We start from the raw sequence: 17,377 nt of genomic DNA, 5'->3' as shown, positions 1-17,377 counted from the left end.
CTTATCTGATCCGGCCAGGATCAGGCAAATCTGGGCTGTAAATGTTTTCAGCGATTCATATACTGTCACTGTCACTGTTTTGTTTGCTGAATGCTGATATTTTGATATTATATGAGTTTATACTTCATTCTTTTTTTTTTAGGTTATTGTTGTCTGAATATCTTGTATATTTGATACTTTATGATCCTGTACAGGCTTTAAGCTAGGATTTTTTAGCTGGAGGGTGTCCCCCACTTGCCCTCCAGAACCCCCCCCCATTGCCAGGCATGTGGAGCTTTTGAAAATTTGAGGTAAAAATGGACCATTATGGTGACTCATGAAGTAAGGGCAAGTAACTCAAAATGAAAAAAAAAACTGAAAAACCAAAATGCATTATTTTGCCAATCTATTTTATTATTTTTTTAAATCTAATTTTGTTGTTATGGCTGGGACTGTGTGTACTGACAACACTAAAGTCAAGGCATTGCAATTATAGAGGGGGCCCCTCATCTGGTGCGGGCCTTTTTTTTTCTGCGCACCACCCCTGCTGACTCTGCTCGTCTCTCTCCTCCATCGTATGGATGGAATGGATCATTTCTCTACGCGCAGTTTTATCCCCACATTCATATACGACACGCACATAACGATCTTTATGACGAGGATCGATTACAGTCGCGATGAAATACGGGAGATCCGAGTAGATCTTAGTAAAACGCGTCGACAGATTCTCAAGAGCGCACTTTTTATTGTTTTTACTCCGTGGTCTCATTTCTTTCTTTAGAAGACGCTTTAGCGCTGTAATTAAGGGAAGAACGGATGCATCGGATGAGCTGATCTTTTCAGTTAACTGCTCAAAGAGAGAGGGAAGAGAGTGTCGAGGGGATTTCATAATCCGTAAAAGTTTCGCTTTTTTGCGCAAAGAGACTTTCCAGCATTTAATAGGTGCTGTACTCACATCTTGTTGGAATCTTGTGATGTTCCAAACTGATCTTGGACATCTCTCAGGTATAGACGGGCGCGTGCTGGCAAAAACTACGGCCAGCACGCGCCCGTCTATACCCATGGGTCGTCACATTATCGCTTCGGTGGTTACCGGGGGAAAAAATAGGGCGTCTTTAGGGCGTCCTGCCTAAAAGTAGGGCGTCTAATTTCTTATTATTTTCAGTACAGTCCCCAGGACGCCCGGACCTTGTTACCTCTGTTAAATGTGCTGCTGCCTGTCTTGACCAGGACTATCTCGTAAACTCTCTCGTGACTATTTAACACAAACACAAACACAACGCGTCATTTTTTTTCCCCCCAGTAGTTGCAGTTGTTTTCCTGCCTGTCGAGGCAAGCGCGAGAGCTTAAAATGTAGATCACACAGGAATGAAGCACTGGCACAGACCTCGAGTATTCCTTCAGTCTGACGGTCCATGTCCTGAGCGGAGTGTTCAGCCTGCTGCAGCAGAGAGTTCACCAGCTCACAGAAACTAGAACAGTGAGACAAAGGCATTTTACAGTAGATGCAAAATATGATCTCAGTGAATAAAACATGCCAGTGGACTTTTAAAGTCCAACGAGATGGAAAAATAACCAATATCTGAGGAGCGTGTTTGTGTGTATTCAGCAGCAGTGCAGGGGCGGGTGGGGACAAGAAGCTTTTACCCCGTTCAACTGCTGAATGACCGGGTTTTGTTTGTTTTTGAGCAGCAGAATTCACTCTGAAACTTTTCTTCGCTGGTGCTTGTTTGTATTTTCAGTCGTTCTCGAGGCCGTTTTTGCAGCCGTCTCGCCGCGTTGCCAGGCAACGCGAGAACACAAACACGGCTAAACACCGAGAACCGCAGAGAGCTGTTATGTGTGGAGGTGATAGACTTAGTCAGCATCGAGTCAACTCATTTGACAATGGTTTGAATGTATAGTACTGTGCATTGTAAGCCACCGTTAGATGTGTTGTTTTATCAGTGCTATAACGACAATAGAGGATAATTATTTCACTTTTAAAAATATGTATGCAGTTTTTTTTTGTTGTTGTTTTTTCAAAAAAAACAAAAAACATCCTCTACAGGTGTCAAGTATTTAGCGTGATCTACCCTTACACTTGAACAATAACACAGCTCTGTTAGTACTGGAGTGGAAACTTTTTTTCATGAGAACTACTGTATACTACGAGTACTTTTATAGTAGTGTATTTACTGACTATTTAAGTGAGGATGTAAGAAAATCTGTGCACAGGGGGAATTTTCTAGAGCATAGTAAAGGAAATATGACTCATACTGTTTGAAAAAAAAAAAAACAAATAACAAACATCTGACACACTTCACTAGGCAACTCAGTGCAAACCAGGCCAACTCTGTTCTTCTGCACCCTGCGATGATTAATCTTCATCTATCGTGTCAAATGGGCAGTAAACGAGTGTCTCACACACACACACACACACACACACACACACACACTCATTAGCCGCTCACCCTTTGCAGTGAAGCTCAGACGGGAAGCAGAGCTGGAAGTCGTCCGAGTTGTAGTGGACGTACAGGAAGCAGCTCCGCTCGTCAATCTTTGAAGCACTTTAGAGGGAAAATGCACAGCGAGACAAATGCATTTGTAGATCACAACAACAACAAGAGAGAATATAATCTTTTTTTTTACTTAAAGGTGCCATATGTAAGAATGTGGCCAAAAAAAACGGTGGTCAGAGGTCTTTTAGGTTCCGTTTTCTGACCTAACTGGCAGCTGAGACTCTGCTGACTGCAATGATTGGTAGACGGCGGTAGGTGGCGCCACATGCCAAAAACATGATTTCAAAACATAAACATGATTTGCAGTCTGCAAAATATTTTTTTTTTTAATGCAAATATTTTGTCCGTACTGTTGTTGTTGGTGAGTTCAGTTTGTTATATGAACATTATTCCTGAGTCTCTGTGACATATTAGGAGGATTTTATGGCCAGTTAGCTTTAGATTTAACACATTTAGACATAATGCACCTTTAAAGTGTATGTGTAAATAATGGGCATACAATTAAGTTGAGATGCATTTATGAAGAATGCATCTTATTTTTTTTTTATTTTTTTTTTTCTTTAATCCAAGAAAACATGTTACTGCAACACAATAAATCATGATTATAAAAAAGTGATCATTACAGATGTTACCTGGATGAACAATCTTGGCCTTAAACTGTTCAAACATACAGAATACACTCATAAATTCAGCACGTCTTTGTCTTAAAGTGTAGGTTCAAATGTGTACAGTCAGGATCAAGAAGTAATCGAACTATCTACAGCCATGGAATTTAAATAATGAGCTGTTCTTTGTTTATCTGACCATCAACAAACCAACTAATTTTCGTCATCTTTGGGGTCAATTTTACTACATTTAGTCATCATTGTAGTCAATTTTGCTAATTTTCGTCATCTTTGGGGTCAATTATACTACTTTTAGTCATGTTTGGGGTCAAATGTGCTAATATTCGTCATCTTTGGTGTCAATTTTGCTCATTTAATTAATCTATGGGGTCAATTTTACAGAATGCATCTTATTTCAATAGCAAGAATACTTATAGTCCCTTGACACCTGCCAGTGTTTTACTAAACAACTAAAAACTACTTTTTTACTATTATATTAATTTTGCTTCATTTTATTAACATTTGCTTTAAATCCCTGCACTTGATTTCATGTTAAGTTGTTCTTCGTTTGTGTCCCGAACGTATTTTAACGTAAAGCACTTTGGGGTTTTTTCATATCTGTGAGGTGCTCTACGAGTAACTTTCTTACATGGAAAATACTTTCTACTTAAATAAATACATCAAATGCTGACAAAGCACAAGGTTGTTTTTGTCTGTTTTCTATAATGACAGCAGCTGACTGTTTGGGATGTTGCTGCGGGCGAGGAAGACGAGGCTGAAGTACAACACAGCAGCCAAAGTGGAGTTAACAAAAGGCAGGCGACAGGCCTGACGTCATATTGACAACACTATGATGGCCAAGTTTCCCAGGCAACCCTTATGTTTTGGGTCCTTTGGCGCTGCTGCGTTGCACGAACACACCCAGACCAGACAGCAGATACGAACACACGCTCCACCTTACCTCACGCCACGGATTGCAGAGGCTGGGAAAGTCCACTGATGTAAGCCTTTCTGTAGAAACCAAACATGATGTTAAAACTGAGTAAACATTGTGAGATGCACGTGGTTTTTGCACGTGTGCCTCCATGTAAGGAAAAGAAAGAAAGGTAAAAACAAATAGTCAGCAGGTTTTTACACACACAGTGACAACGTTAAACATTAGCTGGAAACATACATATGGCTGAACATAGGGGTAGAAGGTGATGGTGATGGTGATGGTGATGGTTTGGTCTACATACCTTTAAAGACGTGACATGTTTCAACTGGACGGTACGACTTTCGTCCTCCTCGCTCACGCACACAATGGCCGGCTGAAGGACTTTACTGGGCTCAAGGACGAGAACCTGAAAGGCAGCAAAATTTACATTTCTACTGTCAGTGTTTTATAAAAAGAAAAACACATGATTTTTTTTTTTTTTTTTTTTTGTCCTAATGGTCAGCTAAGCTTTCACCGTCATTTCTTTTCATACGTATACGGCTTATTAAGGTTTATTATGTAATAAATCTAAAGCAACTGGCCATAAAATCCTCCTAATATGTCACAGAGACTCAGGAATAATGTTCATATAACAAACTGAACTCACCAACAACAACAATACGGCCACAATATTTGCATTAAAACATTTTTTTTTGCAGACTGCAAATCATGTTTATGTTTTGAAATCATGTTTTGGCGTCATGTGGCGCCACCTACCGCCGTCTACAAATCATTGCAGTCAGTAGAGTCTCAGCTACCGAGCAACCACGGGTTGCCAGTTACGTTAGAAAACAAAACAGTTTTAAGATAATTTGAGGCGAGAAATTGGCCATTTAGAGTCTAAACATGTGCTGTGTGTGTTAAGATACACATATATCATACATATAGACGTATTTATAGTTTGGCAGCGACGTCGTCGGCGGTGATCAGCTCCGCCTCTGTGGACGCTCGGTGCTCACTGTGAGCCGGCACAGAGCAGCGTTATCTCGGCCTGTCCTGAGGACCAATCGCAGCTCTTGCCGTCTCCGTTGTCCCTTGACGGAGTGACGGACACTTAAAAAATACTTCGTGCAGTCGGAGACGACGCAGAGGACTCTGCGACGGGCTCTGCGTAACCTACGTAGAGCACTTTACGCAGGAGTATAAATTGGGCTTAACACAGACGTTTGATTGTATTTGCATTTAAATCTGCTGACACTTCTGCCAAAGCTGCAGAGCAAAGCAAAGGACTCACAATGCAAGTGGCACCTCGTGGTGTTTTCAGGCATAGCGCTGTTGCGTGAAGCCGTTTTTTTTCCCTCTACTCTCCCTGAACACATCTTCTGCCTCGCCTGCTCGGTCGTGACCTAAACGCATCGCTGTGTGTGCAGCGCAGGAATGTTGTCACGGACCAAAAAACAACAAAAACAACAATGCCACGCTAAAAAAAAACCCCGCAGAGAGTCACGTGGAGCTGACTGAGGCTTCACTGGCATGTGTGCACTCACGTGACATCAGTTGAATTCTATGTTTATGAGTCACAGCTTTAAAAGTCGTCGTGTTTTCTTACCGGGCAGCGGTCTGTGGAGACGGTGGGTTTACAGGTCTGCAACAGCAGCTCCATCCAAAAGTCCACAGTGTCCTGTTTGGGAGAACGCACCTCGGGCGGCTTGGCAAACTGACGGTACAATATGTACGTCTCCATGATGGACGCCACGTACCTGAGAAGAGGTGACAAAGAAAAAAATGGACAAATCCACATCAAATAATGGTGGAAATAAGGCAGAAGAATGTGACTTTTGACTTGACTTTTAAAGATCACCCTTTACCAGATCGGAGCTTTGAGCTTGTAGAGTTTCTCCGAGGCCTCGATGACTTTCCTGTGTTCGTTCACTAAAATGTTTGCGCCGAGGTAGAAGCCGACGTCCCAGTAGTCCCTCATCTTCTCCAAGCTGCCCTTCCTGCCCAGCAGGGTGCTCAAAGTCACACCTGGACGACGACACGGCAACACAGGACGACACATTAACACTTACAGATATTTCCAAATGAATAGAGAAACACAACCGCGTGGACGGACATAAACGAAGAGATAGATAGTCCTAGAAAACATCAAGTTTAAAGGAAGCTGAAAAATGACCGAAACGTGAAAATATTCACATTTAAGAAGCTGAAAAATGACCGAAACGTGAAAATATTCACATTTAAGAAGCTGAAAAATGACAGAAACGTGAAAATATTCACATTTAAGAAGCTGAAAAATGACCGAAACGTGAAAATATTCACATTTAAGAAGCTGAAAAATGACCGAAACGTGAAAATATTCACATTTAAGAAGCTGAAAAATGACAGAAACGTGAAAATATTCACATTTAAGAAGCTGAAAAATGACCGAAACGTGAAAATATTCACATTTAAGAAGCTGAAAAATGACCGAAACGTGAAAACATTCACATTTAAGAAGCTGAAAAATAACAGAAACGTGAAAATGTTCACATTTAAGAAGCTGAAAAATTACAGAAACGTGAAAATATTCACATTTAAGAAGCCGAAAAATGACAGAAACGTGAAAATGTTCACATTTAAGAAGCCGAAAAATGACAGAAACGTGAAAATGTTCACATTTAAGAAGCTGAAAAATGACCGAAAAGTGAAAATATTCACATTTAAGAAGCTGAAAAATGACAGAAACGTGAAAATGTTCACATTTAAGAAGCTGAAAAATTACCGAAAAGTGAAAATATTCACATTTAAGAAGCTGAAAAATGACAGAAATGTGAAAATATTCACATTTAAGAAGCTGAAAAATGACAGAAACGTGAAAATATTCACATTTAAGAAGCTGAAAAATTACCGAAACGTGAAAATATTCACATTTAAGAAGATGAAAAATGACAGAAACGTGAAAATATTCACATTTAAGAAGCTGAGAAATGACCGAAAAGTGAAAATATTCACATTTAAGAAACTGAAAAATGACCGAAAAGTGAAAATATTCACATTTAAGAAGCTGAAAAATGACCGAAATGTGAAAATATTCACATTTAAGAAGCTGAAAAATGACCGAAACGTGAAAATATTCACATTTAAGAAGCTGAAAAATGACCGAAATGTGAAAATATTCACATTTAAGAAGCTGAAAAATGACCGAAACGTGAAAATATTCACATTTAAGAAGCTGAAAAATGACCGAAACGTGAAAATATTCACATTTAAGAAGCTGAAAAATGACCGAAACGTGAAAATATTCACATTTAAGAAGCCGAAAAATGACCGAAACGTGAAAATATTCACATTTAAGAAGCTGAAAAATGACCGAAACGTGAAAATATTCACATTTAAGAAGCTGAAAAATTACAGAAACGTGAAAATATTCACATTTAAGAAGCTGAAAAATGACCGAAACGTGAAAATATTCACATTTAAGAAGCTGAAAAATGACAGAAACGTGAAAATATTCACATTTAAGAAGCTGAAAAATGACAGAAACGTGAACATATTCACATTTAAGAAGCTGAAAAATGACCGAAATGTGAAAATATTCACATTTAAGAAGCCGAAAAATGACAGAAACGTGAAAATATTCACATTTAAGAAGCTGAAAAATGACCGAAACGTGAAAATATTCACATTTAAGAAGCTGAAAAATGACAGAAACGTGAAAATATTCACATTTAAGAAGCTGAAAAATGACCGAAACGTGAAAATATTCACATTTATACGATTAATTTTGATTGGTGCACTAATTATTATTTTTTTGATTATTATTATTATTATTGTGGTGAATTTCATTAGGAGGAAAGTACCAAGTGCTAATAGGGGTGTTTTCGAGCACCCGTGTTTCACAGGGTAACAGCCTGTCTTCAGAGAACACACCCCCACTTGTTTTCCACTATTTGGTTTAGTCCAGCCCAGTGGGTTGTCGTCGCTCCGCCGTGAACGAGAGACAGACAGATTATCGTTTGCCATTGACGTGAATTTTAAACTTTACATTTGAGGCTACATGTTTCATAAGTAGGTAAAAATGTGGAACGGTAAAAAAAAGTGGAACGCAAACTTTGCAAGCAACAGTTTGCTTTTCACACAAACGTGGCATATCATTTAAAAACGGTTGCTCCGTCCGTTTTGAGTATGAACACATCATAATTATTAGCGTATATCAATGTTTTAGTCTAATAATCGTTGATTGGTTTTAGAACTGCCCGCGTCTGGTTGATTTACGGCCCTATCGAAGACAAACAAGGAACACAAAAAAAATACCGAAATTGTTGCTACTAAAATGTAATGCGAGATCACGCGTGGAGCGTTAGACTGACACGGACCCTCATATGACACCAGCGTGGAATGCGGTAACTCTGACTCAGCTCTTAAACCCTGGGGCTTTAATGCATAAATAGTTAACACTGCGGAACGAAAGAAAGAAAGAAAGAAAGAACAAAAGAAAGAAAGAAAGACAAGTAGAAAATATCAAGCACCTAATTTGCGCAGCTCAATAGACGTATCAAATTCATGACCGGCTGCCATGAGGAGAACCACGTTATTGATGCCCGAGTGAAGAGTCGGCTCCGTCTCAAAAGCTCTTCCGTACCTGAGGGGAATTACACAAAGACAAAAAAATCATGGAACATACCACTGCAACAACATATAGGGGGACTAAGGGCCAATTCCAATTCCTATCTTAACCCTCAAGTTCAACCCTTAATCTTAACTGGAACCTCAAAACCAAGTGTTGAGGGTTATTTTTGTCACTTAGAAATGGGACACCCCTTAAACGCAGATACGTCTTCAGACTGTAGGGGGCAGAATAACGGGAAAGCTGCGTTCCAGTCTGTCAACTCCAAAAAAGAAGAAGAAGAAGAAGAAGAACACATTTACGTCAGGATTATTTATTACGATCCGTAATAAATAATTAAATAATAAATGAACGCTTCATTTGTAGCGTACTCGTTTGGCTGCTTTCGGCGCCATCTTTGTTATGTGAAAACACGCAATGCATTCTGGGTAGCCCTTGCTCCCAAGGGTGGTCTCGGGAAAATCTCAATATTGAGGGCGATACGGCCCTGAAACTCGACCCTCAACTTAATTTTTCGGAGAATCGGGACAGCACTTGCACTAGAGGGAGCGCATTTCTGAGATTGAGGGTTAAGCAAGGAATTGGAATTCACCCCAAAAACTGCAAATACGTGCACAAGGAATTATATACAAGTCCATAAAATTAGTTGTACCAATAGCAAGCCTGGTCTCTGCTGTTGTGATCGGTGAAGCCAGAGCTCATGAACATGTCCTTGTAGATCCGTCCACACAGGCAGTAGACGTCTGACGCCACCTTGTTCTCCGATTCCACAATAGGCAGAATTGCCTTCAAAGCCTTGGCACGATCTCCGGTGTGATTCCTCCTGACGTGAGAAGAAATGCGGTGACGTCGGCGGCTTTTTAAAAAAGCCTGTTAGACTGATACACAGCTACAGGGTGATCTTGATCCACAAAAGAGGAGATTTAATGATTTCGCTTATGTTTGTTTACAATTCTGTTACCTGTTGAGCGCAAAGATGTAGTGAAACTGGATATTCTGATGTCTCGCTACCAGACACATGGGCAGATGCTTCAGAGTTTCCACCAGTTTGATAATGGAATCATAGTCCTGGGAAAACAAGGGTGCAGAGTTTCAATGAATTATTAACACGGCGACACTGCACTGACATGCAATACTTAAAGGTGCATTATGTAATAAATCTAAAGCTAACTGGTCCATAAAATCCTCCTAATATGTCACAGAGACTCAGGAATAATGTTCATATAACAAACTGAACTCACCAACAACAACAGTACAGACAAAATATTTGCATTTTGCAGACTGCAAATCATGTTTATGTTTTGAAATCATGTTTTTGCATGTGGCGCCACCTACCGCCGTCTACCAATCATTGCAGTCAGTAGAGTCTCGGCTGCCGAGCAACCACGGGTTGCCAGTTACGTCAGAAAAACGAAACCTAAAAGACCTCGGTATTTTTGAATTTGAATGTAGTAACCGTTTTTGGCCACATTCTTACACATGGCGTCTTTAAAGCTGCAGTGCATAACTTTTGTCTGCCGGACCAATCGCCTGAATTAATACTGCTCAATAGTAACTTCATCTCTTTATAAAAAGCAGTACATTATATCATAACTAACTTACTATTAAAGACGCCATATGTAAGAATGTGGCCAAAAACGGTTACTACATTCAAATTCAAAACACCGAGGTCTTTTAGGTTTTCCTTTTCTGACGTAACTGGCAACCCGTGGTCGCTCGGCAGCAGAGACTCTAATGACTGCAATGAGTGGTAGACGGCGGTAGGTGGCGCCACATGCCAAAACACATGATTTCAAAACATAAACATGATTTGCAGTCTGCAAAATATTTTTTTTTAATGCAAATATTTTGTCTGTACTGTTGTTGTTGTCCAACAGTTTGTAATATGTGTTTATATCAAAAAAAAAAAAAAACCCTTGTGATCATTTTAAACCTCAGTGGTGACAGTTCACTATTTGCTTCCTCTCCAGTGTGAGGATTTGCATGTTTTTTAAATCTTTTTCACAACATTTCACAACTCTTTGCTTGAATAAATACGATTACAATGACTCTGCAATATTAGAAAGCTATTCATTAATATGCATGTACACACACACACACACACACACACACACACACACACACACACACCTGAATGTCCCTGTAGGACAAGAGCAGATTCATGACGATATCGGGAGTGAGCAGCTCGACGCTGTCCAGGCGTTTCTGTATGCGGCTCAGCTCTTCGCTCAGGGCTCGGCCACTAAAGCGCTCCCTCGCCATACGGATCTCGTGGCGGATCGACTCCCGGAAGTACTCGCTGAAGTACGCAAGAAAGAGCACAGGGGTCAGGCTGTGAGTTCCACAGTACAAAACAGGCGTATGGTTGATGAGTTGTATGAGGTATCGACACATTATCAACACAAACTGAACCTGTCCGGGACCTGGAGACTCACACTTACTGATAACACGGCTGCCAGCAGCCACAGAAGGAACTTATCCAAAGGTTCACCTGATAAAAACCTGCCTGTTTAAGTCTTTATCTCACACTATTAGACAGCATTTCCCAATTGGAACGTTGGAGTGGAGAGAGGGTGGTTGACAAATCAGGGCCACCATGCAATTGTATTCAGACAATTTGGCAATCTTTTGGTAACTGCATGTCAGTTTGTGCTGTTCTACTGAAATACAGTGGAGGAAATCAGGCAAGACGGATGGAAATGGACAATAGAAAATCATTTGTCCGGAGGGTTTTTGTTACTTTACCTCATCAGGCCCTTGCCTGGACACTGTTTTTAAAGCGGACCTAGACCGGAAGTTCCAATTAACGCTGTTTTTTAGTGTGTGTATCTGCGTCATTTACCTTGTTTACGAAGCCCTGAAGGTTCAAAACCAACAGTTCAGCCACTGCTGAGAACGCTGTGTTTTATTGTAATCTCGGGCTCAGCGAGATCTCTGAAAAAAAACCCGGTCCGGTTACGTAAACACCGGTTCTCCGGAAACAGCAGATCCTCCTGCTCCGGGCACTAGTCCGGGCACATCCGGTTGCGTACATTGAACCGCAGAAGAAGAATAACGTCCGTTGTGGAGGTGTTTCACGAGCGACAGTGTCTTCTGACTCCGGGTCAAAGGTCGTCAAAGGGACTGCGGCGGGGAGTCGTGAAGAAGCTATTTTTAAACACTGTTAAAACAATGTTTTGATAATGAGTAGCAGTGCATCCACCGTTCCAGAGGGGGGAGCTGCGCTTCTGAGAGCGGTGTGTGCTGAATATGTCACTTCCGGCGGGTACTGGCCAATCACAAGACAGTTCCGTCTTCTGGGGGTGAGATTTATGTCTGAAATATCGCGGCTGAGGAGAGCGTCAGTAAGGAGAGATTTCTATCGGCTTGTTTACAGCAACTAGGAGGTTTTTGAGCATAAAAACAAGTTAATGTATGTAAGTAGACCTCCATAACTAACATATATGTGCAACAGGACCAACTCTATGTGAGCTTTAATGTTGGCCCCCCTCTGTTATTGAGTTTGACACCCCTGATTTAAAGGCTGTGTAATGGCAAGGAAAAAGGAAACGGCGGCACATTCGACAAAGTCAATGCTGATATTGTGTAAATGCTGCATACGACCCACCACACTTCCCAACATCTGCAGTACGCCTTTAACGTCTGACCTGGACTGGATGTGTATGTTGTTCAGCAGATGCACCAGTCGCTCCACCAGTGGGGTAAGCAGAGGCTCCAGCTGAAAACTGGGCTGCATCAGCTCTTTGATACCGGTCATTATAGCAGCGTCGCAGGCAAACACTTTGCCCTGAGGCGACACTACGTAAGGGATGAAGGTGTAACTTCCACACTGCTCCTGCGGGAAGACGATGCATTGGATTAGTGGACAAAATCTATATTTTCATCATGATGTCAAGTTGAAGAATTGAATCTTTCATTTCACACATTTTCTTGGCTATAAATCAGCAGATCCCCTGATGTCATCATCGTTAATCAATCTCTTCATTTAGGCCTTTAATGAGTCAGAGGTTTCTTCCTGTAAAAAGGGAGTTGCTCTCCATGATGTTGTCTATGAACAGCGCCTTGAGATAAAGTACACTACCGTTCAAAAGTCATTTAGAAATGTCCTTATTTTTTAAGGAAAAGCACTTTTTTTCAATGAATATAACATTAAATGAATCAGAAATACACTCTATACATCGTTAATGCGGCAAACAACTATTCTAGCTGCACACGTCTGGTTTTTAATGGTATATGTACATAGGTGTATAGAGGCCCCTATTCCAGTGTGTTTGCTAATGGCGTTAGAAGGCTATCGGATGATTAGAAAACCCTTGAAAACCCCTCGTGCAATGACGTTAGCACAGCTGAAAACAGTTCAGGGTTCCTGCACGTTTTGCAGACTTCTTGGAGGATTTATCAAGTCAATGTTAAACACGTGAACACCAATTGTTAGATGATTATTGTGTAAATAAACGGTTTTAAAATCCTTCTTTAAAACACTCGCGTCCACCCCGTGACACTGCAATGAAACCGTCTCGACGACACGGAATGGAAAATAAACAATAAATGAGAATCGCAGTAACGGTAACCATGGTAACACGACACCATTCTACAGCCAGCTTGGTTAGTCTACAATCATCTACAGGAAGACTATGTTGCGTTAATAGCTTGTTTTGATTTGTATATATTAATATATTTCATTTTAGAAAGTGAGATTATAGTCTGGAAACAACACGAACATTTTTCCATACTTTTCCCCCCTTTTCCATACTTATCCAGACATGGAAATTACATTCCATACTTTTCCGACAGTTTTGCTGGTTCTTTGCCAAAAGCAAAGTTTGAAGGGCAAAAGTATTATTTGGAATAAAAATCATTATTATTTCTAATCTTGTCAATGTCTTGACTATATTTTCTATTCACTTTGAACTGAACTGAAGTCCTGTTTTCACATTTTTAGTTCTGTTTTGCAAATGTAAACAAACATTTGTGATATTTTCAGTTTGACATAGTTGTGAATTGATTATTAAAGGAAACAAAGCAGCTCAAACTGTGTCAACTTTATCAAGAGGGCACTTTCCAATATGTTTGCACGAGCTGCAGATTTAACCATTGACTGAAAATAATAATAATAATAATAATAAACAATTCAAAGTGCAGTACAGTGAAAAACTGTAAGTTGCAATATTGGACATCAGTGCCGACCAAAGCCTTTGTAGGGCCCTAAGCTGAATTTGATTTAGGGGCCACCCTTCCCAACACCCCGGAGTAGCCGGTGCTTGACTATTATTGATGCAAATGTAACACTGAAAACACATTGATTGTTGTTATTTACACCAAACCAGTGTCACTCTCGTGGTTTCCTTTAACCTTAGAGCAGTGGTTCCCGATTCCTGTTCCTCTGGGACCCCTTCCTTGCCCTGCAAGTTTTTAGACGCTTCCCTGCTCCGACACACCTCGTTCGCGTAGTCAGCTTTGACGTCGAGTTCTGCATAAAGCCTGACAACGACACACTCGTTTGAATCAGGCGTGCTGGAGCAGGGAAACATCCAAAACCTGCAGGACAGGATTGGGAAACTAAATGTGACGATACTGAAACAGATTAATACAAGTAAACTAGTTTAATTGCGTTGCTTTTTAAAACCTAGAACAGATGTGCAAATGTGCACTAACTCCAAAATAAAATCAAATAACTTAAGCTCAACACTCTTCAGGTATCTAAATATATTAGGATTTCTATAATATCGTTAGCCTAATAGCATCGTAGCCCGAGTCATGTTTGAACTTTTCGGAAAACGAGAGAAAACACATTTGTTTAGCGAGCACATTGGTAAAGTTAGGCAGATGTATCACAATTACCAAAAAAAATGACTTAAGCAATTAAGCTATTAGGCTCACGATATGCTAAAGGTGCATTATGTAATAAATCTAAACCAACTGGCCATAAAATCCTCCTAATATGTCACAGAGACTCAGGAATAATGTTCATATAACAAACTGAACTCACCAACAACAACAGTACAGACAAAATATTTGCATTCAAAAAAAATATTTTGCAGACTGCAAATCATGTTTACGTTTTGAAATCATGTGGCGCCACCTACCACCGTCTACCAATCATCGCAGTCGGTAGAGTCTCAGCTGCCGAGCGACCGCGGGTTGCCAGTTAACGTCAGAGAACGAAACCTAAAAAGACCTCGGTATTTTGAATTTGAATGTAGTAACCGTTTTTGGCCACATTCTTACATATGGCGCCTTTAAAATGTTGTTGTTTTTCCTCACACACACTATTGGGGCCCCCCTGCAGCTGCTTGGTTCGCTTATGCCTTGAGCCGGCACTGATGGTCACGTTTACATGCTATTGAGGTCCCTGGGGCTAACAATACTGAAACAGCAGCCCCCGTTAATATCAAATCAAATCAAATCAAATCATAATATCATATAAAATCCCATGTCATGTGCAGTTACCTTGATGGCCTGCAGGTCCGTGTCTTGCTTGTAACAGTAGAGAATGATGTTATTGGTCATACTGAAACTCTCTCTCACTCCCAGGTGATAGAAGAGCGACTGTTGGCAGAAGGTGTCGCTCATCTCCACCACGGCTACGTCTGCAGAGGCACAGTCGTTTACTTTCACACAGTGGTTACATATGCGTAAATGCCGTAGCGCTGCGAGTCTACAGTGTGTGTGTGTGTGTCTGCTTGTACTTGCAGCATACTGAGGACCAGTGAGGGTTTTTGACCAACAAAGTGAGGCCATTTTTCCAAAGTAGGGACATTTTGGCCCGGTCCTCGCTTTGTCTTCATTGAAATCACTTCCTTAGGTTGTAAACATGCTATACTCTGTTTTTAACACAGCTCCTCAATTTGGTACAAAAAAAACCCGTTATCCAGCCCTGGTATTTCACACACTTTCTGCTCTGGGGCTCCACCTGCAGACTTTTTTACTGTACTGCACCCAGTAGTTCTTTATAGAACAAGGCAACTGCTTGGGGCCCCCGAGCTGATAGGGGCCCCCCGACACTCAGAGCCTGAGGGTTGTTTTTACTGAAATGTGCAGTGACCAGCCGCCTCTCCGTCCCACCTTAAAAAAACAATGGGCGATTTGCAGTGACATCCCAGTAGGAAACCCCCCCCTAAAGGGGCCCCACCTCACTTTAACCTGTGTGAAGTTATCGTTCTGCAAGTTGGAAAATGAAGAGGATTATTTACAGTGTAATGCATATCTTTTTTTTTACTCAGTTTATATATGTTTTTTTCCAGTTATTTACAGAATTTTATTGTTCTATATATTTATATTGTTTTATAATGTGGGTTCTTTACAGTGTAATGTAAGTTTATATAGTTTTTTAAAAGATATTTACAGTATTTTATTTACATAAATAATTTTTAATTATAAGGTTATTCAATGTTATTTCACTCATTTTGAAAAAAAAAAAATATATATATATTTTGCACTCATACATTTTTCGTTGGTGTCAGATTATTTATAACACACTTGGTTGGAAGGAAGGGCCCCCCGGGAATTTTTGCCTCGGGGCCCCTACAGACTCTAGAATCGCCTCTGGTGAAGTAGATATTTGCAGTTGTGTTGATTTACAACAAGTGGAAAATGCTGGTCCCCACTTTGTCGGCACTTATACCCGGTCCTCAATATGCAGCGAGTACAAGAATGCGTGTGCGTGTGTGCGCGCATGCCTGCACTTGCCCGCGTTGTAGAAACTATCCAGGATGTCGGTGGTTCCCAGAGAGATCCTCTCGAACGCCATGGTCTTGAAGAGGGCGTGCGCGTCCGCGCAGGCCTCCCTCACGCACTTCAGCGACAGGTTCTCCTCCGTGTGCGGCACCGACGCGTCCTCGTTGGCGATGTACGCCACGGACACGTCCCTGGTGCGGCTCCGCGGCGACACGCTGTGCTGCTTGGCGCCGTTCAGCTCCATCGCCACCGAGTCCTGCCAGAAACTTCCCGCGGACACGCGCACCGGGTCTTTCCTCCGCAGCTCGTGCAGACTCATTCTCCTGCTCATTCTCCTGCGCTCCGTGGTGAACATCGCGCGCTCCTGACGCCTCTCTGGTTCCACAGCAGCTGGGACTTTCCACTGCAAATGCACGTCCCTTCCCTTCAGGTTGCTCCCTCTTGTTTAGTCTTCCCAGGTGCGTAATATTCCTGGTTCACTCCTCTGTCCGTGACGCGCCCTCTTCTCCTCCTCCTCCTCCTCCTCCTCCTCCTCCTCTTCCTCTCCTGCTCCGCCCGCCTGATCATGTCAGACTGAAACCGAAGCCTGTGCTGTTGTTGTTTATTATTCTTAACTCTCTCATGACCTCTGCTGGACAAACAGACTGAAGGACATGCACACATTCTGGCATGTGCAATACTCTACATTTCATGCTGAAAAATGCTTATTTATTTAATAATTTACCCCACACTATGCAATACTTATATATACTGTGCAATACTTATATACTGTGCAAATACTTATATTGTATATACGGATTTTTATCCTCCTAATAATCACATCCAAACTGTGCAATATCTATATTTTTTAATGGTACCCTGCTAAAATCCCTTTCATACTATGTAAATATTTATATTTTCTATTTTTATATACTGCAAAATTACATTTCATTCTGTGATATTTATATTCTATTTGCTGCTAAAATCACATCTCACACTGTGATATGTATATTTCTATATTTCATATACTGTAAAAAAAATTACATTTCATACTGTGGAAATAGTCTTATTTATTATTTTTTTATACCCTGCTATGGGTCACGTCTCATAG

At 41.0% G+C, this 17,377-nt stretch overlaps 2 protein-coding genes across 2 annotated transcripts in view; one reads left to right on the top strand and one right to left on the bottom strand.

The window, feature by feature from the left end:
* Positions 1-16,642, bottom strand: part of LOC310944785 (mitogen-activated protein kinase kinase kinase 5) — a gene marked incomplete at its 5' end in the record, with an annotated part of 35,720 nt that extends 19,078 nt beyond the window's left edge. The window contains 13 exons of the mRNA XM_083910612.1: positions 1,367-1,451; positions 2,433-2,528; positions 4,047-4,096; positions 4,324-4,428; positions 5,611-5,761; positions 5,870-6,029; positions 8,513-8,625; positions 9,263-9,433; positions 9,572-9,678; positions 10,741-10,909; positions 12,258-12,445; positions 15,061-15,200; positions 16,300-16,642. Coding sequence (XP_083766738.1) covers positions 1,367-1,451; positions 2,433-2,528; positions 4,047-4,096; positions 4,324-4,428; positions 5,611-5,761; positions 5,870-6,029; positions 8,513-8,625; positions 9,263-9,433; positions 9,572-9,678; positions 10,741-10,909; positions 12,258-12,445; positions 15,061-15,200; positions 16,300-16,642 — 1,878 coding nt within the window. The remainder of the gene's footprint in view (positions 1-1,366; positions 1,452-2,432; positions 2,529-4,046; positions 4,097-4,323; positions 4,429-5,610; positions 5,762-5,869; positions 6,030-8,512; positions 8,626-9,262; positions 9,434-9,571; positions 9,679-10,740; positions 10,910-12,257; positions 12,446-15,060; positions 15,201-16,299) is intronic.
* dnali1 (dynein, axonemal, light intermediate chain 1) overlaps positions 1-17,377 on the top strand; it is a 114,954-nt gene that overhangs the window by 88,243 nt on the left and 9,334 nt on the right. The gene's annotated exons all lie outside the window — the stretch shown is intronic.

This window comes from Microchirus variegatus (genome assembly GCF_963457635.1).
Source record: "Microchirus variegatus genome assembly, chromosome: 2".
NCBI lineage: Eukaryota > Metazoa > Chordata > Actinopteri > Pleuronectiformes > Soleidae > Microchirus > Microchirus variegatus.
The sequence above is the reverse complement of the archived record's forward strand: the minus strand, read 5'-3'. Positions and strand labels throughout refer to the sequence as shown.